Raw genomic sequence first — 23,793 nt, 5'->3', positions numbered from 1 at the left:
TTATTTTCAAGTTTTATGTGTGGTTTTTTTGCTGTGCTAAGTGGCATGGCTCCCATGACCTGTTCTCCAGATAACGCAGGAGGCTAGCCTTCACTTCTTACTCCTCCTCCCTTGGGTAATTTAGGGTAATCTAAACCTAGTGGAAATGGGAGGGGATGAAAATGAGGGCTATTTCATAGCAACAAAATATGTTAATCTTGTTACCTAATCTAGGAGTTCTTGCTGCAGAATTTGATGAAATGATGTTGCAGAGAACACAGATCCCTGTCCATGAGTAATGTCCAGACCAGGGGATGTCCTCTATCATGGGAAACAAAAATTACAAGTAATGAAACTAACGTGCTCTCACAATCCCTACTTAAATTTCCTATCATCTGTCTGAAGAGGACTGGCTTGGATTTGTTTTGCCACTCTTAATATCCTGCTGAATGGTGGTGTTCTTTGCACCCTGGGCTAATGAGGCTGCCTGTGCAGCATTCCCAGCCCATTCTAACTAACTAACTAAGAGAATGGTTCTAGGAATCCGCCTCGTACCTGGTAACGTACAATGGTTCCACAAGGTTGCAACTGAGTTCTTAAAGTTAATGCGAACTACAATGCGAACAAGACACCACTCCCTTTCAGAGACCTTGCACTGTGTTCCAGCACCTCCTCTTGTAAAAAGCGAACAGTTTAACCATATACATTGTGAGAAGGTTCCCAAAGGTTTGGATGAACACAAATTAGATTATTCTCAGTCATGAGAAATACCCTGTTATGTGCTGCTTTTTTGGACAAGAATGGGAACTCCATTGTTGTTCCCTTCCCACCATCCCCACCTCCTATTAAGAATATAGGAACTGGTTCTGATGGTAGAAATTTATTCATTATAGATTGTTAATTTCCCAAGGGATAACTGCAAAATCTGTTGATTCATTTGGTACACATTCTTGGCTGGTCATACAAACAGAAGAGAAATAAACCCTTCCCTGTTCATAGCAGAAATGGATACACTTGTCTGTGCTAGATGTAAATATATAGGTAGTGTGTAGCAGCTAACTATCGCAAGATTTATGCATATAAAAGTAATGTTGTAGTTACCTCAGATAACAAGTTGTTTTAAATGAAAATGTAGTATAAATGAAACATGTTAGGGGAACGACGCACTAACCTGTGTTATGTACTTGGTCTGTAAAGGGAGGAATAATTCCTAGGCCCAATGTGGCCCTCAGCGTGGCCCTGTCCTTCCTATAAAGATGCTGAATTGTGGGGGTGGGGAGTGGGGTTTAAACTGGAAATACTGCGTTTTGATCTTAATTGTTGGTGCTGCTTTTTTGATGCCAGTGGCCCAGTCTCAAGGTTTGCTGTCTGATCTGTACTGCTCTGCATGGTGCCATACTCCACACCAAGTGGAGTGAACGTAGGTAACAGGCAGTGCTTCTGGATAGGAAATGGGAGTGACATTTGAGAAGCATTATCAGCACCTCCAGCCCAGTAGTTGTCATGGGGGAGTGTATATATTAGTAGGTGCAAGGTAACTGCAAGGTTTGGGTTTTTTCAGTATTTAAACGAGGTCTGTCTTGCTTTTATGAAATAGAAAATAGCCAGTCTCAAGTGGTGAAAATCCTCTTGGCATCTCTTGATTTCAACTTGGGTGGCAGTGGTGGATGTCTTGCGGAACTTCTGTGTGTCATGTCTGTAGATATGTCTGCACATCTAAGATGTGCAGATATCCTGTTTGCAGAATTCTAAGATGTCTATAAATCAAAATACAATGTTTTTAATTAAAACTCTCAACTATAAAATTACAGTTCTGTCTGAACAGTTCATACATACCACACCTAAAGTCAGTAAAACTGAAATGCTAGTATGAATCTTTTTATTTTCAGTTTTACTCTGCCTTTAACAGCACTTTATATATAGTTGGCTTCATGATTTTGTTGATGGCCAGCTGCATACCTTGATATTACTCTCAGTAGCTTTATACAAGACTTTTATAGTAATTTAAAATTCTCCAGACATACTATTGAAAAGAGTTTTGGTTTTTAATAATTCAGTGTGACAGTGTACCTTTTAAAGGCAAAATTAAAATTTTAACTGTAAAAAAACTTGACCTCTCTCTCCCCCAATCTTGGCATCTCCAAGAAAGAAATCAGTGACTCTTTCCCATCTACCCCCAGCCACAGAGCTGGTCTGTGGAGATCAAAGGGCAAAATCACAGCTGGTATAAATGGACTTGTCTTCAATAAACCTGTGCCTGCTTTACACTACCATTGATTTAGCCACAAGATTAAACTATAACCTGCTTAGCTATTCACTGTCTTCCCCCTCGTGTGAGAATCTTTTAAACTGTGCAGTCAATGGGTGTTACTGCAGAAGTGCTGTCTCTGCTGGGAGCAACGGTTATTTTAACAATGTCTGTGGGGAAGCTCCCTAGAACAGGGATTCTCAAACTGGGGGTCGGGCCCCCTCGGGGTCACGAAGTAATTACATGGGAGGGGTTGCGAACGGTCAGCCTCCACCACAAACCCCGCTTTGCCTCCAGTGTTTATAAAGGTGTTAAATATATTTTAAAAGTGTTTTTAATTTATAAGGCAAGGGTCGCACTCAGAGGCTTGCTACGTGAAAGGGGTCACCAGTACAAAAGTTTGAGAATCACTGCCCTAGAACATTCACATGCCAGTGCCCACAGGCAGGAATTGCTGTCAGGAATTTCGGCTGTGGGGGAACTCCCTAGCAGTAGTTGAAGTAGCAAAAATGAGTTTGTCAGTAGGAGCTGACAGCTACTGTCCAGGCATGCTTCTAAGGTTGTATGTTCTAGCTCAACATGAACTACGTCACATTACCTGCATGTGTGCAGTTAAACACAGATTCTGCCAGCTGAAAGAAGGGCTCTCCAAGAATGGACTGATAGCCCAGGTGACTTGTGTGAACAAGATACTGAGTAGCATCTTTAAAGAGCAGATCACTTTCTCCATACTTCTGTGAGTGAAACAGATGGAACTTAGAATCCAGATTTGTTTCCAGAGTTTCCTTAACAGAAAAGAAAAGAAAAAACTCAGAAAGCAGAAAACAAAATAGATGAAGCAGGTGAGTTTTCAGCCATGTAGCAACCTCGCAAAGAGAGAGATGTATAAGGTTCAGCTAGTGCTAGCCTTATTTGGGGCTCTTGCAAACTCCTCCCACATGTTAACTCATTGTCTGTTACAGGACCACAGAGGCTTGTTTCTCAGCAAGAATATGAACATGATGTAGGAGCTACTCGTGCTGAAACTCTCCTTTAGTGAATCCGAATGGTCTTTTCGTTAGTCTCCTGTGCAGTCTTAAACCTTTAGTGCTGGCTGTGGAGGTACTTTTATTTCTTATTTTGTTTGGAAGGTTTTGGACTCTGGACCTTGATGGGGTTTTCAGTAGTGTGTAACCAGAACAGGATAACAATCTTTCCCATCTTCTGCCTTACCTGGGATTTCATCAGGAAGCCGTAGATCTTGGTGGTGGTCACTGGTCGAGTCATGACTATGTTAGGAGGAACAGGGCCGAGGTTACAGTCTGCCCAGTCTGTGACTGCGACACGCCTTCCATCCAGACACAGCAGCTCAAAGTCGTTGAGGGTATAACCTGTACCCCAACCTGAGCTTTGCAGACCTGCAAAGGAGATGGAGAGGCAGCAGGGTTCAGCTCAGTAAATCCCATGTCCACGCCATCAGCTAGATCTCAGTTGAGACAAGGTGAAATCCCATGCAAAGTATTACCATTGGAAAGGGAAAAAAGAATCAGTGCACTGTGTTCAAAGTTCAACTTGCCACAGGCCTCTACAGAGGCTGTATAGTGGGCACACTGGAGTTTCTGTAGGGAGGCTTTGTATTTCAGTGACTGTAGGCTGTGACAACTGCAATGAATATCAGTGCCATATCAGCCCATCAATCCATCTCAACCTGCCACTGGAAAGACCTCTTAGAGAAAAGCTAATTCAGTCTCCATGACCATTCAGCCATTAACTGCTCTGCAGAAATTGCTAATCAGTGTGTCTGTTCAAATGGAGGTCCAATTCCTTATAGATACGTGTATCTTTTCTGAAAGACTACACAATCTCTTACAAACGCCTTTCCCTGGAATTTAGACGGCAGAAATTTTAATGTGCTGTTGGGAAGACTCTACTTAGTGGTTTGTAAGGCCAAATGAAAATGGAGTTTCTTTTTCTCCTTCCCTCCCTGAAGGCTGTGATCTGTTTTATCTGCTATTAAGATTGGCAAAAGGAATGTTTGGGGGGTTTCAATGCTTTTCTATTGTAAGCGCCTCTAACCAAAACTGATTTTCATTTTAAAACATGCCAGTTGGCAGCCCTTCTGTCTGTTGTACTGCTCTGCTTTTTGCCATTTCTGAAGTAACTTAGTTGAGAACAAGTAGCTAATTTCAGTAGTGAGATTTTTGCAGCCACTTATGTTCACTGTTCTTGTGTCCAAAATAACACACCATGATAAAGTCAGATCAATTCTCTTGTTATGTAGAGTCTGTTGGAGCCACAGAGCATTTCCCAGCATAAGCAAGGGTTTTACACTTCAGCATATACTGTGGTATCTCTTACCTCACTGCCCCGATTTTCTTCACTCTCTGGTCAAGCATAACCGTATACAACTAGTTTCAGAGTAACAGCCGTGTTAGTCTGTATTCGCAAAAAGAAAAGGAGTACTTTATTGGTTAGTCTCTAAGGTGCCACAAGTACTCCTTTTTGCGTATACAACTACTGCAGCTGCCTCTGGACAAGGCTGTGATGCCACGGGGAGTCAATGGGTTTTCTGGAGCTATTTAGGGGTCTTTTTCCCAAATGGGCACTTTCCAAGTCTTGTTTCTCCCTGTCTTCCTGCTCACACTGATTATTTCCTCTTCTTCCCCACCCCACCCCCAAACTAAATTGTAACTGAATTTTGCGCTTCATTGGCGCATTCAAATGCAGAAAGGTCCTTGTGACTTGAAACCCAGACAAAACAGCTGCATGCTCAGATTAGACCTTTGTATGTGGATGTTTTGGAATCATGATCATTGTGTGGGAAGAAACTTTGGTACCAGCTGAAATACTCAAAGGATGGGACAAACAATCTCACTCTCAATATTCTTGAGCAGGTTATGATGTTCCAGGAAAGCCACGTCCCCAAAGCTCCTTCCACTGGGACTGCCGACTAGACACCTAGTGCAAGGGAAAGCAATAGTTTATCACAATATCAGATTAAGAGACTAGAACTTCTGGGAGCAGTAGATGACTGAAGGGTTTGGATACTAATCTGAGTCTAGTCTAGGTCACTGGCTGCCAAAAGGTACCACCATATGCTGAAGCAACTGATAATCTATGTGTGAAATGAGTTAGTGGTCTCAGTGGAGGTCTTGGGGAATGAGTGTCTGTTACAAATAACTATTTGCCTCCTTGCTGGCAATCTCAGCAAACAGACCAAAGTCTCAGCGGGCCTGGAGACTGAATAACCTCCTCATTCCTAAAGCTGACTCCCAAATTGGAGTTGAGGCATATTGGCAGGGCAATATAAAGAAGCGTGCAATACCATATTGTATCTGGATTTCTGTCTCTAGGGCTGCCAAGCTAATACCATTCAACTACAGAGATTGGAACATTCTATTTATGCCTTCTCTGTCTCCAGTTATTTTTTATTCTCTTTCCATTAGCTGGTGGGAATGATTCCCTGTCAACATAATTGCCTTTCATATCCTGCACTACTACTTGCTCAAATTCCACACTAGTTGTGCTGGCTGACCCTGTGGAGCAATTGTTACCTCTTCAGTTGGTCTCAGAGTAGGCTTGGGTTTGTGCACCAAGTATCATTAGTGGATTATGAGTTAAGAATCACTATCTTATCTAGTTTTCCATTAGAAATGGCTATATAACTTTTAAATCTCCAGCCAGCTCAGCTGTCCCAAAGCAATCACAGTTGAAATAAAATACACTGACCCAAAGGCCATCTTTATGGTTACCAGCGTTTAAATATGAGTCCTGCCTAGAAAACCAGCAGGCAAAATAAATGAGCCATTTCTGGGTGATGCTTTTAAGCTTCGTCCTTGCCTCAAACAGAGGGACTTACCTGAGTGCACCCATGTTTCCATAGTAGCGTTCATTATGATTCGCAGCACACCTGCTGGACTCTTTCTCCCCTTCCATCTCACCACCTCCAATACAGACTTTGCATAGGTTCCTGTCTGCTCCTGGCATACAACCCTTCCAAAAGTAACTCTGGTAAGCTAAGAGAGAGAAATTATGGGATTAGTCAATGTGGGGCATTTAAAAATATGTTCTTTCCTAATACAGTACAGGGACTGCTACTGACTTCTCCATTGTAAGATAGTTTGCATTTCCAGAGCCTGTTTCCTTTGTCTCACCCAGCTACTAAGATTAGAGGACCAGACACTTGATCCACTGAGTGGGTATGCTCTAAGACCTACAATAAAAGAGTTCACAAATTTAACTTCTGCTTGGGTGACGGAGAATAGCAAACAGCAAAGTAGTAAAACTAAACCTTGCAGGTGAGTAAGGCTGTCTGGGGGGGAATACTGACTGCATCACATTATCTACCAACAGGGATGCTGCTCACCTGCCAATATCTGGAAGTTTTAATTAGCCACACTGAGGGCAGCTCGGTTCCTAACACTTGACCCCTCTGATCCATTACAGACTGAATCCGCCAACCTTCAGAGCATGGTGCAAGACACTTTGATTAGGTATTAAATTATGGGTTTTAAAGTTGGGTATGGAGGGCAGTTGATGGAGAGGATGGGGTATCTGTTATGGGCAGTATTTAATATTTTTAAACATAATGTGGTGATAAGCACATTATAAATAATTTCCAATGTTGAGGTAATTATCAGCGCTCCCCCAGAACTCCATTTGACCAGGAGAGTATTTTGGAGGGACATAGTGGAGCAATGGTGAATGTCTTAAGTGATGTGTAAGAATGACGGAAGTTTTCCATTCTCCCTCCTCCTTTCCCATACCCCTTGGCACCATCATTTGTCCAGTTGGTAGATATTCTGGTGCAGTCCTTACCAGAGCCGATATCACAGTTCACAGTGTTGTTCTCCAGAGCCCCCACTGTGTACCTGGAGAGGAGCAGCCACCCCCCAGGACTGTACAGGTGACTGTGGCAGGAACGCCGTCTCCTCAGGTTATGGATATTTACATGCCTGGCATTCTTCTTTGCCAGGGCTACAGCGTAGACAGGTGGCAGTGCTGTGTGACAATGACAAGAACCAGTTAGACTGAGACAGCAAGACATCTTGGACGGGAACAGTCTCTATGTTAAAAGTAAGTTTTAGAACCGGTTGTATCCTCCCTAAAATGACACTCCTGCCTCCCTTTCCCTTGTCGTCTGTACTGAGCTCTTTTAGTTGCAGGGAACTGAGAGCTGCATTGTCTTCTGAGCCACAAAAATTCAGTCCTGGCACTGCTGCCTGGAACAGTGAAGTCTCTAGCCCCCAGACAGAAGGATTCTCCTTCTTCCAGAACCAGTGCGTGCATGCCCCTTATGCTAGCGTAAGTCCCAACAGCCGCAGCCTAGGGCAAGGTACCATCACGACCTCTACATACAGCGAGAACTCCTCTTCCTGTCTCATAACCTTCCTCTATCCCTAATGGAGCTTTGTTTGAAAGCGTTTGGGTGTTTTGGCTGAGGGTCTGCTGCATGACATCCTCACGGCTCAGTGGCGGTAAAGTATGAACCAGTAGAGCCCTGCAATTGCTGTTAGCTGCTCTGCTGAGTAGTTGGGAGTCACCCCACTTTCACAGGTCTTAGGAATTCTGTCTTACCCCAGCAGAGTTGCCTGAGCATCCGGGTGGAACCACTTCATTAAAGGAGAAACCCATACCTCAAAGATCCTTCATTACCTTTATCTGCAAGGTGGGTCAGCTTCTTTGTTCTCCCAGCAGCTGGGGCACACCCCTCTCCTGGGCAGGAGAGACGAGCAAGAGCAGAGTGATGTTTGAAAACCCAAAACCATATACACAAGAACTGGTGACTGGTTGCTGAGTGTGCGCTGAGCATGTACTAGATACCAACATAATCACTAAAGAACACCACACGTGTATAGGAAAGATGCATCTGGGAGAGTCTAATCAGTGGATGGGGGGTGGCCTATGCTAGGACTCACATTGCCAGCATTCCCGCCATAGAAAAATGAACCCATGAAGTGCACGTGGCTTGTGGGTCTGGCAGTGAGCACTTACTCAGTGCAGAGGATCTAATGACACGGACTGTTACTGAGACAGAGGGACTCTGCTCAGCTAGATGAAAAATTGGACTATGGGAATGTTTCCTTCCTCATATCCAAGTATCCGATCATAGTCTTCTCGCTTTCCTAGCCATGCTGGATCAGAGAAGGGTTTAAGGTCTGCCACGTTCCCTGTTCCCAAAATGGATGTGGTGTCATGGACTTCACAAGTGCAGAAAAAAGTTTTCTTTTCCCCCACCTCCCTCCACCCATCATTGAAGGTATGCCTACATTGTGATAAAAGACCTGTGGCACAGCTGTGGCTGGTTCAGCTGATTTGGGATTTGGGGCTATAAAATTGCAATGTAGATATTTGGTTTCAGGAGGAAGGTCCCAGAGACCAGGTTCCAGCCACAGACAGAATTTTATAGCCCTGCAGCTCAAGTCAGCTGGCATGGGCCAGCCACAGGTCTTTCATTGCAGTATAGACTTACCTCAAAAGTTCCTGAGGAGATGCAGCTTTCTCTAGATTTTGGTTTCTCAAAGCTAAGAATCTTGCACCCCATCCATTAATTTCTATAATCCTTTGCATTTACAGCATTTTATCCAAGGCTTGTGAAACACTTCAAACACTTTATTAGAGACTTGCAGCATCTCTCTTGTGGCAGGTCAGTATAACTGTTTCCTTTTATAGGTGGGGAAACTGAGGCATAGATGAAGTGACTTGCCCGAGAGCTCACAGCCAGTCAGTGGAAGAACTGGGAAGAATATTCAGATCTCTTGGTTCTCCTTCCCCTGCCTTTGCAGCTAGACACAGCTGTGTGGCAATTTTACCAGGTTTTTAACGGTAGTGTTTTTTGGGTTTTTTTGGTCTCCCCCATGCCAGCCCCTGAGGGATTATTGTGGAACAGAAAACTCACCATAACATTCTGCAGCTACTGAGACCAGCCCACATATCCCTGCAATGTAGGCATGCGTGGCATCCAGCGTGGCTGCATCGGCCTCATTACTCTGCCAACAATATCAGAGAGTAACATGTGGGACCGGGACCGATATTGCAACCCCATGCAGTATCTTTGGGGACCTCAATATTACATTTATGAAGGAGGGTTACCACAGTTTCTTTAGGAAACTGTAGGGGATGATTAAGGTGAGTCACTAAGATGAAACAACTCTTAGAGAGGTACCATCCCCTGGGGAGGTTTGTGTGGACTAATTCAATCTGGTTTTTCATAGATTCAAACAAAAAATGTTTTTTGGTGTCAGAAGGCTGAGTGTAAACTAATTTTCAGTCTTCTTTTAATTCACCAAAGGGCAGAACCTTTTAGAAGGATTGGAAAGACTTTGGCCTACTAGGACCGATGGGTGACATCTAATAAGCTGTTAGCATGCATATAGGAATGTGTGTTGGTTTTTATACATTTTTCTCTAGTATTTTTGCCTAAAAATGAATATATTTTGCTGTGTGAAGGCTGGTTGATAACTGCTATACACTGTTGTGTAGCCTATAGAGAAAGGTTAACGACAGATACTGGACCCCAAGTCAGACCTGCTGGAGGAATCTCAGTGAGGTGCAGAGGGACTGCAAGTAGATGATGGCTGAGAGCCCGAGACCTTAAGTGGGTGCCCTTGAAGACCAGGACAGGTGTTGTCAAAGGTGCAGTTAACCCTGAAATTGTGGCAGTGACAATTTAGAACCTGCATAACCTGTGTAACTGTCTATCTCTCCCATACCCCAGTGGCTGCAGGGGGGGGGCGGCCTGAGGACCCCTTGGTCTCAATTTCTGCAGCGCCTCGGTTGGTTTATCTCCATTGCCCCCAGGTGTTTGGGACAAGGACAGACATGCCTGTGCCTTGCGTTCCTGTTTACTCCATATCGGTTCTTACCTTGATCAGCTCAATGCAGTTGGTCATTGAAGCGGCTTGGACGCAGACAAGGGGGTCAGATTTGATGTTCAGGGCCCACTCTTCGCACTTGCGGAGCTCAGCATTGCTGATGCAGCACCAGCGTACCACACTGTTGTCCAGTGAGCTCCCTGCAGCAGCAGGACAGAGAGTGCAATGGGGTTAGCACCATCCATGTACTGAGCTGTCTTTACCAGTTGGCTTCTTTGGGTCTGTGCATGTCTCTCCCTTGCAAAGGGGTGGGGGGCCTCTCTGTCCCATTCCCTTGGGTGAGCTCTCACCTTCATGGCCTAGTCCCTTCAAGAGGGCTACGTAGTCCAGGCCAAGGATATGGGAGATCTGTGCTTTGTCCTTGAGCAGCTGCAGGTGCTGAGTGGCATCGTGGAACAGCAGGTTCTTCCCCTTGAATGGCACTGAAGTGAAGAGCTCAAACTTGGCCCTTTCTTTTCCCTTCTGCCCAAAGAGATGCTAGGAAAAGTACAATGGCTTTAGCTGTAGAGATGCTGCTCATCTCCTCTGTGACTAGCAGCCTTGTTGCTATACCTCCACTGTCTAGAGTCATGGCAAGCACGGGGTGATCATAATGTCGTACTCAGAACTCTAACACTCCCTGGGATTAGGGCAAACCCTCTGTGCATCAGTCTTAAGTGTTGGTTTCCATCTGTACATGGTCTGGGACCCAGTTATTTGAGGAACTGCTGCTTCTCCTGTTCCATCCGGATTATTGTGATTGGCTGCGATGCTCATTTTCTGCTCCAGCAGGGGAGACTGCTGTCTGCAGCATCCAGGCAGGAGCTCCAGACTACAGCATAAGATGTATCTGTTTTGGTTAAATTATTCACTTACCCTGGGCTATTTCAGGGGCAGGATATGGAGGGTTGTAAGAACTTTCTTATGCAGTTGGTGTTCAGTTTTGAATGAATATGAGATGCTTGGAGGCGGAGGCAACAAGCACTATTTATCCACTAGAGAATGTAAATATGAGGATGGGTGGAGAAGTAATCAAGGGCTTGCACCCAGACGTCCCCGAACCATATGACAAACTGCATAATAATTCACAGTGGTGGGCACTTGGAGGTCAAAGGGCAGGAGACCTTGTTTGTTCCTCCTTTCAATTTCAGTGGCCTGGCCTCTCCCCCTCCACTGCTCGCTCCTACCTGAGCTTGTAGGAGTGAATCAGATTAGAGCTAGAGGAGACCTAGCTATCTCCCCAGGCCACAGCAGGATGGTTCTTCAGGTAGTGCTTTGTCCCTTGTAATTTTAAATATCTCTAAAGGATGGCGCTTTGCCCACTTTGCTTAGGAGACTATTCCAGAGTCTCATAGAGGTTGCTGTCAGGAAGCTTTTCCTGATATTCATCCTATATTTTCCCTTGCGTAATTGTTAGCCAAGATTCCTTGTTACTCCCTCTTGCGTAACTCCTCCCACCTGAGCATTTGCAGTGTTGAGTACTCAGATGTCGTTACACTGTCCCCCACTTACTCATCTCCTAGTCAAGCTATACACCCAGTGCCTGCTTCAGTGCCTCAGCAGAGCACAGGTGAGGGTCTGGGGTGGGAGAAACCTGACCTGGAGGGGATAAAGCTTGGGACTGTAGCACCATCACCCCATTGCAAATCTGTTCTATTTAGGGGGGAATGGGAAGAGAGACAAGGAAGAGACACCTGGGAACTGGTGGGCATAGCCCACAAAATGGCTGTGGCTGGGCAAAAGGCCTAGGAGACGCATTAGTTCTGTGTGTATCCCAGGAAGACACTGCCAGAAGTTGGCGGAAGTTTAAAGCTCCCCGATGGGTGAATCTCTCCTCTGAGTGCACCTGCCCCTGTGACCAAAGAAGAGGCAAACCACCTCCTGTGCCCACAAGGGTGGTCCAAGCCCATACTATTAAATTACCTCCTCCTAATATATGGCATTACTGCTTTCCAAGCACTTCCCTCTTAAGTATGTTTCAGATTATTTTTCCCTTGGATTTGAGTCCACGCTTGGAACTGGGAATGAGACTCCTTTTTCCAGAGAAAGGGGGTACAGGCAGATGCCGGGGTCAGATTTTCTTGGTAATTGCTGGACGCTATTGTTAAATATATATATTGATATGCCCAGAGGCCCCAGTCAGGATCAAGCACTGATTTTAATACATGATGTACAAAAATGGTCTCATAGATATTTAGGTGCCTAACTCCATTGGCTTCAATGGGAGTTAGATACCTAAATAAGTTTGAGGATCTGGACGTTACTATCTAAAGATCTCCACCCTCCGCACATTAATAGCAAATGGAGGGATGTAGCGAGAGCAAAGATCTCTCCAAATTTACACTAAGCAGCTATTAGTATCCTGGAGAGCAGAGAGAGACCTCCACTCTTGCCCTCTCTCTCCAAGACTGTATTACTTTGATACTCTGATCTAACTTTAAAGGCTGTGCACGCTCACCCTCTCTCTCCAATAGCCTTTGGAACTCCCACCAGGGTACCTGTCCTAGCAGATGGCCATGTTGGATGTCCCAGAGCAGCCTCAACACCTGCAGTCTAGCTCATTCCATCTACACACAGAGAGGGCTTGGAACCTGATTAGCAGTTGCAAATTACCTGGATCAGGGTGAGGAATTTCTTGGTGATCTTCTGGAAGTTGTGGCGACTGATGATGGCACGCCCAGGCCCACGACCCAGGTTACAGGTGCCATAGGCACTCAGCTTTGCTGTGGATCCATCAGGACACAAGAGCTCATATTCCTCTTGTTCTGAATCTAAAACAACAGGGCAGCTATCAAAGCTGTGAAGTGAAACCCGGCCTGGCAGAGGAATGGGAGACACAACGTATTTCAAGGGAGCCTGCTCCAAGTCTCAGTGCCCAAGCAGGGCAGTGAATACTAACTCTCAGCAGGGAAGGTTTCTCTCTGTGCTGCTCCCCTTACCAAAGAGAGACGTTAAAGCACAAGGACATTGGCTGGGGAATTTGAGACGCTTTCTGAGAACCAATAATTTTAAATCTTCTTTAAAGAAAAAAGCTGCTAGACCCCTGTGAACGACCGACCTTGAGTATATGATGCAAATTTTTGGTCAAGTAAAAAGCCTGGCCAATGAAAACTGCTCCTCTAGAAGAGGTACCCATGGAATTTTAAAGGGTTCCTCACTGGTATACGATGAGCCATCCTGTATAAATAGTGACTGAGAGCTAAGGCAATAATCTAAAATGGAAAGCTTTGGTGGTTCTGACAAAGAACATCTCCTGTGAGCCACCATTTCCCTCCTAACCTTCCACTCTCCATTTCCCTCTGACTCTTGGAGATCTGAGGCATACCCTCAAGAGTTGCTTGCCTAGATTAAACTCAAACTGGAATCGATAATGAATTGGGCATCTCCCCACAAAGCATCCATGTAGAAAAGAATACAAGTTGCAGGCCAACAGAAATCTGAGTACTTGGGTTTACCTGTGCCATTCATTATAGTTAAGTGATCTAGGAAAGCAACATCTGCTACCCCATTCTTCAAGCACCTGCAGAGAGATGAACACAATCCATTAGCACTTAAACCTGCTTTTCTCCTCCTGCCATCCCTTCTTCCTCCCAACCCCCAAGCCACCTCTAATGCAAGCAGAGTGGGGGTGAGGTCACCTGAAGGCTCCCTCAGAGTTGTAGAAGGGCTCACTGCTGCTGGTCTCACAGAAGTGGTTCTTGTTCCTAACGTAGGATTTCGGTCCTTGACAGAGAGCACAGAGCTGAGGAAAGGTGACGCCAACACCAGGGATGCAGCTGGCATTGAAATATTGACTGATCACTGTAGACATAAGAAAAACAGTCAAGTGGCAAAGGCTGGAAGAGATAACAGTAGCATTCCTTAAGTGCTACTTGTAAAAAGTTGTTAGTCTCCAGTGGGGATGGCTTGGTTGTCCAAGCTTCAGGTATGAAATACTTCCTGAAACTACAGGGTCAAAGCCTGGTTGGGTCAAGTCCATCTTTCTTCCTTCTGAGGGAGTTAAATTAAGTTTTGTGCACTTCCTGCATGTGGGCCCCCTACCCTTAAAAACCAGGGCCCTGTCTGCTCTGTGTGTTCATTAAAGAATCTGTGGCACTTTCTGTAAGAACCTGGAGTCTTTGACCAGCCTCTGCTCACTGTTGTGTACTTGCTATACCACAGCTGATTGCTACTCTCCATCCCAAAGGTGGCTGCATTTCACTGGTGCTGGGCAGCCATAGGATCCAATCCTCCATTTGGTGAGATGTGAGTGAAGAATCAGGTCCATCATTTGTCAAAGGCTTTGGGATCCTTTGGAATTAAAGGCACGATAGAAAGGTGTCAAGGTTCCTCCCCGACTCTGAACTCTAGGGTACAGATGTGGGGACCTGCATGAAAACCTCCTAAGCTTACTTTTACCAACTTAGGTTAAAACTTCCCCAAGGTACAAATTAATTTTATCCTTTGTCCTTGGAATATCCACTGCCACCATCAAACTCTAACTGGGTTTACTGGGAAATGTAGTTTGGACACGTCTTTCCCCCCAAAATCCTCCCAACCCTTGCACCCCACTTCCTGGGAAAGGTTTGGTAAAAATCCTCACCAATTTGCATAGGTGACCACAGACCCAAACCCTTGGATCTGAGAACAATGAAAAAGCATTCCGTTTTCTTACAAGAAGACTTTTAATAGAAATAGAAGTAAATAGAAGTAAAGGAATCACCTCTGTAAAATCAGGATGGTAGATACCTTACAAGGTAATTAGATTCAAAACATAGAGAATCCCTCTAGGCAAAACCTTAAGTTACAAAAAAGACACACAGACAGAAATAGTCATTCTATTCAGCACAGTTCTTTTCTCAGCCATTTAAAGAAATCATAATCTAACACATACCTAGCTAGATTACTTACTAAAAGTTCTAAGACTCCATTCCTGGTCTATCCCCGGCAGAAACAGCATCTAGACAGACACACAGACCCTTTGTTTCTCTCCCTCCTCCCAGCTTTTGAAAGTATCTTGTCTCCTCATTGGTCATTTTGGTCAGGTGCCAGCGAGGTTACCTTTAGCTTCTTAACCCTTCACTGGTGAGAGGATTTTTCCTCTGGCCAGGAGGGATTTTAAAGGGGTTTACCCTTCCCTTTATATTTATGACAAAAGGTAAGACGATATGCTGTAGAAGCTACTGTACAGTGCTTCCCTTTCCCTAACCTCCCATTGAATACAGAACACAGATGTTTCCTGTTCCTCTTGCTAACATAGATTTTCTGTTGTGAGGGATCACTGAAAAGACACTGGCAGAAGAGGGCTAGCAGCAAGTGGCTAAGCTTCCCCAAGTGGATATCTGGTCCACCAACGCAGAGGCTCTTTGGTCTTGGTGTGTTCCGCATAGTTCAGTAGGTGTTATACCTGTCACCACTTTACTCTCCTTTACATAGGCAGGAGCTTGGCCCCATGGTGTTGGTCGCTGTCCACTCACCCACCTTGGCTCAGAGGCTGATCCTCATCCCAGAGGAGCTCATTCCTAGCCAGGAGGAAGCCCAGTGGGATGTTCCAGCCTGATGTCCACCTGGCTCCATTGTGGCAGCTACGCACCCCCCTTAACCTCTGGATGTCCAAAGTTCCTCGTCTGGCAATGGCCACAGCAAACACACAGTTTCCTAATGATGGGAAAGGGGAGATACAGGAAGAATAACTATCCCTTTAATAAACTTAGGACAACTGCTGCGGTGCACAGCGATGTGAGGATCTCTGTTCCAGGGCTAAGGAAAAAAGTCTCAAAATGTAAGAAATGCAGTTACCAGCATAAGCAGGGAAAGGAGAGTTGGTCTGAAAGGAACATTCTGTTGGTTATGTTACTACCAGGTTTGCCAAGACACTACCAGCTAGCCAAGAGCTACCAACATGCAAAGCAAGCAATATAGAACTTAGAGATGGAAAAGGTCTATTAGAAAATCCAGTCCATCTGTCCAAGGCCGGTGTAGCCTTGTTTTCATGAAACATTGCACTGAGCATTTGTGCCATCTAGTTTCAGATTCTGCAACCAATGGGGCTTCTGGCACTTACCTTCTGAATCTTTCACAGCCTAATACATCTTAATTCCATGATGATTCTGATACTCAGCCAAATATTTTTCCCTTCCTTAATTTCATCCCTTTTTTCCCAGTTATTCCCTCAGATATCACTCTAATTCAACTCTCTCCTTTTGGGTTTACTCCCTTCAGATCTTTTCAATCATGAAATTTTAGTTTTGGTTGGGCCAGGCTTTAGTTCTTACTCCTTCCTTGTAAGTCAACCCCCTCCAACCCACTGTTCAGTCCTGTTGTTCTTTTCCCTTCCATTTTTCAGTGTGGTTTCATAAGGGCTTTGTAATAAGGGGGAAAGGTAGGGATGTATCTTCAGTCTAGCTGCAAGGCTTGGAACTCCAGTATGCAGTGGGAAATGGATCTCCAGAGACAGAAGAAGGGGTGGGTTATAGGTACTGGGGACAGGATTGGAGGATGAAAAATTTTATTTAAGTGCAGGATATTATTGACATCTTTATCTCAAAGTGCTTTACAAACTTATATTAAGCCTCTTAAAACCCCTCTGAAATAGATGAGAGCTCCTCAGAGCTACTGAGGCATAGAGATGGGGCAAATTACTTTGTAGTGGTTAGAGCAGAGGATCAGATTTTATTCCTGCTTTGGACAGTGGCTCACTACGTAACAGATACTTTCTCTTGCTGAGGATAGGATTGATTCTCCTATAACGCTCTGGGCTGAGGTCTCCTTAGTTATCCATTGTAGTGCTTTCTATCTTAGTGATAACGTTCGGTTACAGTGAAGGTATTTTAGAAACAGGCGTTCCTGCTAACCTACCTTCCTCATAGATCTCCTTTGCCACCACAGTTAGGCCATACAGCTTCACAGCAGAATAAACATCTCCAGCATCCAAGGAGACAGCATCTGCTTTATTCACCTTTTTTCAAAATAAAAACATCCATTTAAGAGAGTCCCTCCGTCCATGGGAACAATGAGCGATTTGAAGACTAGAGCTCTCACCACAGACTTTTCACAACGCTTGCCTCAATTTTGGTTGGATCCCTGTTTCTTGGCATGGTGGAATGTCAACCTGAATTGATTGTCAAATATGTAACATGTCTGTCTGTGTCAGTATTCATCCTGCATGAAGCCTGAGTATTCTTCACAAACCTAATTTGGCAAGATGACATCCCTTCTCCACCTTTCCTTTGATCCTTCCACCCCAAGGATGAAATCCTGGTTCTGCTGCAGTCAATGGGAAAAACTCCCATTGACTTCAGTGAGGTCTGGATTTTACTCCAGATCTTTTTTTTTTTTCTTTCCTTCCATATCCACCAATACTGGTTGAGTATTCTCCTCACCATTCATCCCCAGAAACCTTTCAGATACTCTTGCGTTCCTTCCTTAATCATACTATCTGCAGCTCCTACTAAGTATAGCTTTATAATCTATTAACAAGGAGCTCAGGACTGAATGAAGAGGTGGAGACAAGGTTCTTCTCTGACCTCAGGAGCAGCTGTTTTTTCCAAGTCAGAGCTGGGATCCAGTGGAGGAAGCCAGGGCTGAATGATAATGGAGACTGAATTCCCTTTTCCCAGTCAGGTTTCAGACACATTAGCGAAACTGAACTACTACTAGGAAGGCCAGGGCTATATTTTCCTTTCTCCCCAAAGGAATTTGTCCTTAAATGCACACAGCAGTATGAGAAGCATTATCCCATCAGTGAAAGCTGTCTTAAACCTCCAGTCACTTCACTGCCTCATCTCATATAAATTATAATTCAAAGATATTTTTATTTGGAAAAAGGATAGCTCTTTGGTTCAGGAAAGATTAACTAGAGGTTAAATGGGGAGGGGCAGAAAAATTGTTAAATATAGTTGAACTAGAATTGAAACCTAAAAGCCAAGGGGACTTTTGGTATGTCTTCATGATTTAACAGCTGCTGGGAGGAGACAGATTTTGCTCATTTGCTCCCACACAGCTCTTATTTATTTCATTGGGATTACAAAGGTGTAGCAGAGATTCTGTTTTGGCTCAGCAGTAACTGTATCACTGATTAGTGATTTTTATCACCTGGATTCTTCTTGTCTGCGCAGATACTGTGTATTTTGTCACAGATGAAATAGCATCGCCATGATTGCCTAGATTTCAATTCCCTATGGATTCTGTGTAGTAGTAGTTACCCCCACCCCCACCCCCGCCCTGCTACAGAAGAACTAGACTTTGGGTTAAGATAAACTCTGGGATTCTCTGCAGACTCACCCTGATCTTGTCGATACAGTCATGCGTATTTTGAGCTCTGATACAGGAAACCCTAGCAAAGGAGTTGATTGTAGCCAGAGGTAGGACAGCCAGGAGTACTTTAGATAACTCAGCACACTTCCTCTGCTCCAGGTCAGACAGCGTGCACCATCTGAACTTCTTCCCTGAAGGATCACAAGGCAAGACACGTGCTCTTTAAATGGGGAGAGGGAGATTCAGAAGAAGGGACATGGATGGAGGAAACTGACCATAGCTGATTTTAGTTTTTGTTCTTTAACAGGGAAAAAGTAGACTAGTTTCTAGGGTCAAAGTGCCAAAGGGAGGAAAGTCTCATCTTTAATGGGAACAGCATTTCCTGACTATTTCCCTGTGACTACCCCTTCAGTGCTAGGATTCTGTTTTCAATAATGAGAGGCCCACACTAAAAGCACCAGATCCAAAAAAACAAAAAAAAGGGTACTCTAAGGGTGAGTTTGAAATCTATACCCCAATCAGCAGTCATTTGCAAAAATCAGACACTATATATAATATGCTGAACCAAAACCCTAGATCCAAACACTACCGAACTTTGGGCTTTTGAGATCACGATGGGAGTTTTACGGCTTGGGCCTGTTCCTAAACAACATAGCTGCCTAAGTTATCCAGGGGACAATGAAAAACTGTTTCCTGGACTTTCCTTTGGTTAGAGAAGTTTGCTTCACTTGCTGAAATCTGCCAAGGAGGAACAGGAACTGGGGTAGCTTGTAAATACTCAATGTTTCTAGAACATTTTAAATTCTCAGAGCACTTGACAAACATTAATCCTTGCCACCCCACCACTCTGCCATGAAGTAGGCAGGAAATATTATCCTCGTTTTATAGATGATGTGCAGAGAGGTTACATGCCTTTCCCAAGACGAGACTGAAAACCAGTGCCAGAGCTGGAATTGGAATTCTGTTCTTGGCTCTCTCCCATGAAAGCAGCCCATAGAGCTGAATGGAGCATCATGAAGGCCATTCTTTACACAGAAAATAGGTTATGTTTTAAACTGGGTTAGCTGCCATGTTTTCACTAACATGATTTTAAGTAGGATTTTGCAGCTAATGTAGACATGTCAAGTTGTGATTGTTAGCTGATTGTCATTAACCCTAGACACACCTTACCCCAAAGTTAGTGGGGGCAGAAATGACACTGTCAGTAAAAAGGATGAGGACTATTGTTTGTATATCCCAGATCAGTAGCAGACTTGAACTGATACTAAAAAGCAGAGACAAGATAAAGAACTAGCTACTAAATTGACCGCATCCATTCAGGTTAGAGTTCTACATAGAACCGACTAAACATTTCCATAGCTCCTGCAGTGGGGTTTGTGGGAGGGAACTCAGTTTTAGAGGTTACAGTATAAGACTGTGAATCACAAATTCTGAGTTCTTTTCCCAACTCTCTCACTGACTGTGGAATCTGAAACAGAGACAGATTTCTTATTGTGCTAATTTCCTCATCTGTAAAATGAACATCCCTGCCTACCTTGCAGGGGTGACATACAGGTTAACTAATGCTTGAAAGCATTCTGAGAGAATCACATGTCCTGATGGCACATATCGAAAGAAACTGATCAAGTCTGATCTCTGATTATTTCCATATGTGTTCAGTCTTCATAATAAGTGCAAAGTATTATTGTTTCTGAAATAATACAGTATATATATAATAAAACATTTTCTATAACCTCAGTTGCATAGGCACAGTTTTTGGTAATATTTTTCATTCTTGGACAATTCTAATTTTGCTGTGATAATGGTCGGTCTCTTTACTGATGTAGGCTTTTTAATATAGTACGTTCTCATAGGAATGTGTTTAATAGTTAGCACCCATATCCTATACATTCTTTTCAGCCATCAGCACAGCCTTCCTTAGTGATATTCAGTGGAGAAGGCAATTAGCTATGAAGCTAATTTAGTTACAGATTTGGTCCTGAATCCTGCAAACATGTATGCACAAGCTTAACTTTGTGCACACGAGTAACCCCCTTGAAGTCAATGAGATTAGTTTTATGCATGAAATTAAGAACATGCATAAATGTTTGCAGGATTGGGACCTAAACTGGCCTATAGATGCTAGTAAATTTTCACTCTTATCTTAAACTCTAGAATTAATCTGTGGTGCACTGTATAAATACAGATTACTGTGCACTCTTAATTTAAATGACTTTCATTGACATTTTGTCCAGAATACATTGTCATACATGGTACGAAGAAATGCTGTGTGTTTGTTTAAAGTTATAAAAAAAAAATGTTATATGCAAAATAATAAGTGATCATGTCACTGAAGAGAGGACCCAAAACAAACAAAAACATGTAATTAAAGACCAGGTCAAATGTATTCAAAGTGTTATATATTCAACTTTACCATTGTAGCTCCCTGATTTTTAAGTGCTTAGCTGTGTAACTTTAATGTTTTCTTAATATAGGGTTGGATTTGGGTTTTGCTTTTGTTTTGTTTTTTGCAGAAATTAGCATTTTATTTTAAAATGTATACGTTTAATTATGTAAACTGCCAACTCTGTCAGGAGCTGCCAAGCTCCATGCTTTAATCATAGTTCAGCTGGATTTGAGAGACCCTTAGTTTCTAAGATGCCCCATTCCAAATACACAAAGGTTATGTCTACATTGCAGCAGTACAGCTATGGGATTGCAGCTGTTCCTCTATAGCACAGATGCTTTCTACCTTGACAAAAGGAGTTTTTCTGTCAATATAGGTAATCCATCTCTCCGAGAGGCGGTAACTAGATTGGTGGACGAATACTTCCATCCACCTAGCTGCATTTACGCAGGAAGTTCGGTTGATATAACTGCAGTGCTTAGGGCAAGAAATTTTTCCACAGTCCTAAACTGCGTAGGTAAGTTGACCTAAAGTTTAGAGGCAGTCTAGGCCTAAATTGTTTCACTGTGTTAAGGTTAGAGAACAAACAGGTCCCATCAACTATTCAAAGCAAACAACCTTGCACTAAAGTGCCAAGGAACAGCTGCATTAAGCTGTTTTCAAGAATCACTAATGAAGTCAACATCTGCCACAGATCAAACAGGGAGACTAACACCAGATGAGAATTGAAGTAATCAGAGTAGACACAGACCTAACAGCAACCATTTTGAACCAAAAGAAGCAAAAAGAACAAGCATAAACTGCCTGAGACTTGTTTTGATGACTGTCACCCTTCTCCCTCCCCCTCTGTACCAGTCTTACCTGACGAGAGCAAGGCGAAGGTAGCTAGGAAAAGTATGGTGGCTGTGGCTGCCTTCATAACAATGCAGCAGTAATCCCACTGTACCAGAGCCTTCTCTTCTTGTCTCATACCAGGGATTCCAATGCAATGACTGGAGCTGCTGACAGAAGAAAAATGGGTTTAGGCATCAGCACAAGAAACCAATAAAAACAACAGAGAAGACTGAAAAAGGGATGGTGTGTCTGAGTAGGCAGAAGGAATGGCAGCCAGCCATGAGGTGAGAGGAGGATTAAGGAGGTGCAAGAGGCCCCATTCCTAGGCACAGATGGAAAGCATTAGTGTATTTTCTGCTCTACCATGCGCAAGCCTCTGCTGGAGGTTCAGTCCTGACAGCCTTCAGGCAGACACAATATGGGAGCATGCAATATCCTGGTGCCTAATTTTTTTTGCTGTCCAAAGGCTTCCAGCAGTAACTTTAGGCTCACAAACACCACGTGGACCTTGAACAGAACTCATCAGTTGCCCTGTCTGTGCTTGTGACAGTCTGTACCCTCATGTTCACCCTTTTTACAAACTGGATTTTGTACAAAGTATGCCTGGTGAGGTATCATTTGAAAACTCATCTGCTGAACACTACCATCCTGGTAAAATATGAGTGGCAACGTTGTATGTGAAGTTATAAAGTTCTATTGTATAAGACATGTTCCAAGTCTGGGGAAACCACTTCAACCAGTTCCCCAGAGACAAAAGGCTATCCAACACCTAAGCTAGGTGTCAACATATTCAAATGGACTATCACATGGTTAAGCAGCCATTCTTTGGCAGGAAGAAGGGTCTGAGCAAGAAATATACATCTTGGTAATGGAACACTAGAGGTTCCCTTGAAAACAGACTTTCTGTTGCCTGAACCCCAGCTGGAGATGAGTCTCAAATAAGAGAATTGCTATAAGAAAGGGGAGCAAACTCCCCAGATTCTCTCTCCTCCCTTTCTCTCTGCTCACAACATCCACAACGTCTGAAAGACAAGGAAAGGAGCACTGGATTGGTGAATGGGTTCTGGCTGAAAGGCATCCAATAAGACTGCAAAACCATGTGATGAGAGAGACATTTTGCTTTCAATTCACTTAGCTTGTTAAGTGAGATATTAGTTACATCTTACCTTTTATTTTCTTATAGCCAAATTCTGACTTTTATGCCTCATTACTTGTAATCAGGTTTCAGAGTAACAGCCATGTTAGTCTGTATTCGCAAAAAGAAAAGGAGGACTTGTGGCACCTTAGAGACTAACCAATTTATTAGAGCATAAGCTTTCGTGAGCTACAGCTCACTTCCTCAGATGCATATCGTGGAAACTGCAGCAAGCTTTATATATACACAGAGAATATGAAACAATACCTATTCCCACCCCACTGTCCTGCTGGTAATAGCTTATCTAAAGTGATTTCCAGCACAAATGGAAACAAAACAAAAACAAAACAAAAACACTTCAAATCCAGACTCCAGCGAGAAACTGCTGAATTGGAATTCATTTGCAAATTGGATACTATTAATTTAGGCTTAAATAGAGACTTGGAGTGGCTAAGTCATTATGCAAGGTAGCCTGTTTCCTCTTGTTTTTTCCTACCCCCCCCCCAGATGTTCTGGTTTAACTTGGATTTTAACTTGAAGAGTGGTCAGTTTGGATGAGCTATTACCAGCAGGAGAGTGAGTTTGTGTGTGTATGGGGGTGGGGGGGATGTGAGAACCTGGATTTGTGCAGGAAATAGCCCAGCCTGATTGTCATGCACATTGTGTAAAGAGTTGTCACTTTGGATGGGCTATCACCAGCAGGAGAGTGAATTTGTGTGGGGGGGTGGAGGGTGAGAAAACCTGGATTTGTGCTGGAAATCACTTTAGATAAGCTATTACCAGCAGGACAGTGGGGTGGGAATAGGTATTGTTTCATATTCTCTGTGTATATATAAAGCCTGCTGCAGTTTCCACGATATGCATCTGAGGAAGTGAGCTGTAGCTCACGAAAGCTTATGCTCTAATAAATTGGTTAGTCTCTAAGGTGCCACAAGTACTCCTTTTCTTTTTACTTGTAATCACTTAATCTTTCTTTCGGTCGTTAATAAACTTGTTTTATCTAAGCCAGTGTGTTTGGACTGAAGTGTTTGGGAAACTCCATTTGGAATAACAAGATTTGTGCACATCATTTTCTATTAATGAAATGATGGACTTTCTATGAGCCTGTATTGTCCAGGAGGGTACAGGGCAGTACAAGACTCAC

The 23,793-nt window shown here is 43.7% G+C and overlaps 1 protein-coding gene and 1 long non-coding RNA gene across 3 annotated transcripts; one reads left to right on the top strand and one right to left on the bottom strand.

Annotated features, from left to right (window-relative positions):
• Positions 1 to 851: 851 nt before the first annotated feature.
• On the bottom strand, positions 852 to 21,819 carry LOC140898618 (serotransferrin-2). 2 transcript variants are annotated; one of them, XM_073312683.2, is made up of 17 exons: positions 21,542 to 21,814; positions 18,322 to 18,485; positions 16,897 to 16,996; positions 15,520 to 15,696; positions 13,698 to 13,860; positions 13,515 to 13,579; positions 12,673 to 12,830; positions 10,371 to 10,557; positions 10,072 to 10,220; positions 9,105 to 9,195; positions 7,862 to 7,921; positions 7,025 to 7,207; positions 6,066 to 6,222; positions 5,082 to 5,164; positions 3,440 to 3,624; positions 2,826 to 3,012; positions 852 to 1,736 (listed from the first exon to the last, which is right to left on the bottom strand). In XM_073312683.2, the coding sequence occupies exons 1-17, from the start codon at positions 21,648 to 21,650 to the stop codon at positions 1,696 to 1,698; spliced, it is 2,259 nt and encodes a 752-aa protein (XP_073168784.1). In that variant the 5' UTR covers positions 21,651 to 21,814; the 3' UTR covers positions 852 to 1,695. The 2 variants fall into 2 exon arrangements, 1 of the variants encoding a protein (XP_073168784.1); XR_012155040.2 differs by lacking the exons at positions 852 to 1,736; positions 2,826 to 3,012 and adding an exon at positions 4,565 to 4,642 and having other exon boundaries at positions 3,544 to 3,624; positions 21,542 to 21,819.
• LOC140898619 (uncharacterized) lies at positions 7,581 to 9,924 on the top strand. The gene is made up of 3 exons (XR_012155041.1): positions 7,581 to 7,874; positions 8,783 to 8,852; positions 9,689 to 9,924. It is a non-coding gene; the product is annotated as an uncharacterized LOC140898619 (long non-coding RNA).
• Positions 21,820 to 23,793: the final 1,974 nt, after the last annotated feature.

Source organism: Lepidochelys kempii, chromosome 15 (assembly GCF_965140285.1).
Source record: "Lepidochelys kempii isolate rLepKem1 chromosome 15, rLepKem1.hap1, whole genome shotgun sequence".
In the NCBI taxonomy this organism is placed as follows: domain Eukaryota; kingdom Metazoa; phylum Chordata; order Testudines; family Cheloniidae; genus Lepidochelys; species Lepidochelys kempii.
This window is presented reverse-complemented; position numbering and strand designations above follow the sequence as displayed.

Excerpts from the sequence above, each read along its gene's own strand:
- LOC140898618 (XM_073312683.2), bottom strand. The coding sequence starts at position 21,650 with ATGAGACAAGAAGAGAAGGCTCTGGTACAGTGGGATTACTGCTGCATT. Across the intron at positions 13,580-13,697 it reads AACTCTGAGGGAGCCTTCAG|GTGCTTGAAGAATGGGGTAG; the intron begins GTGACCTCACCC and ends ATCTCTCTGCAG. Across the intron at positions 5,165-6,065 it reads GGAAACATGGGTGCACTCAG|GTGTCTAGTCGGCAGTCCCA; the intron begins GTAAGTCCCTCT and ends CCCTTGCACTAG.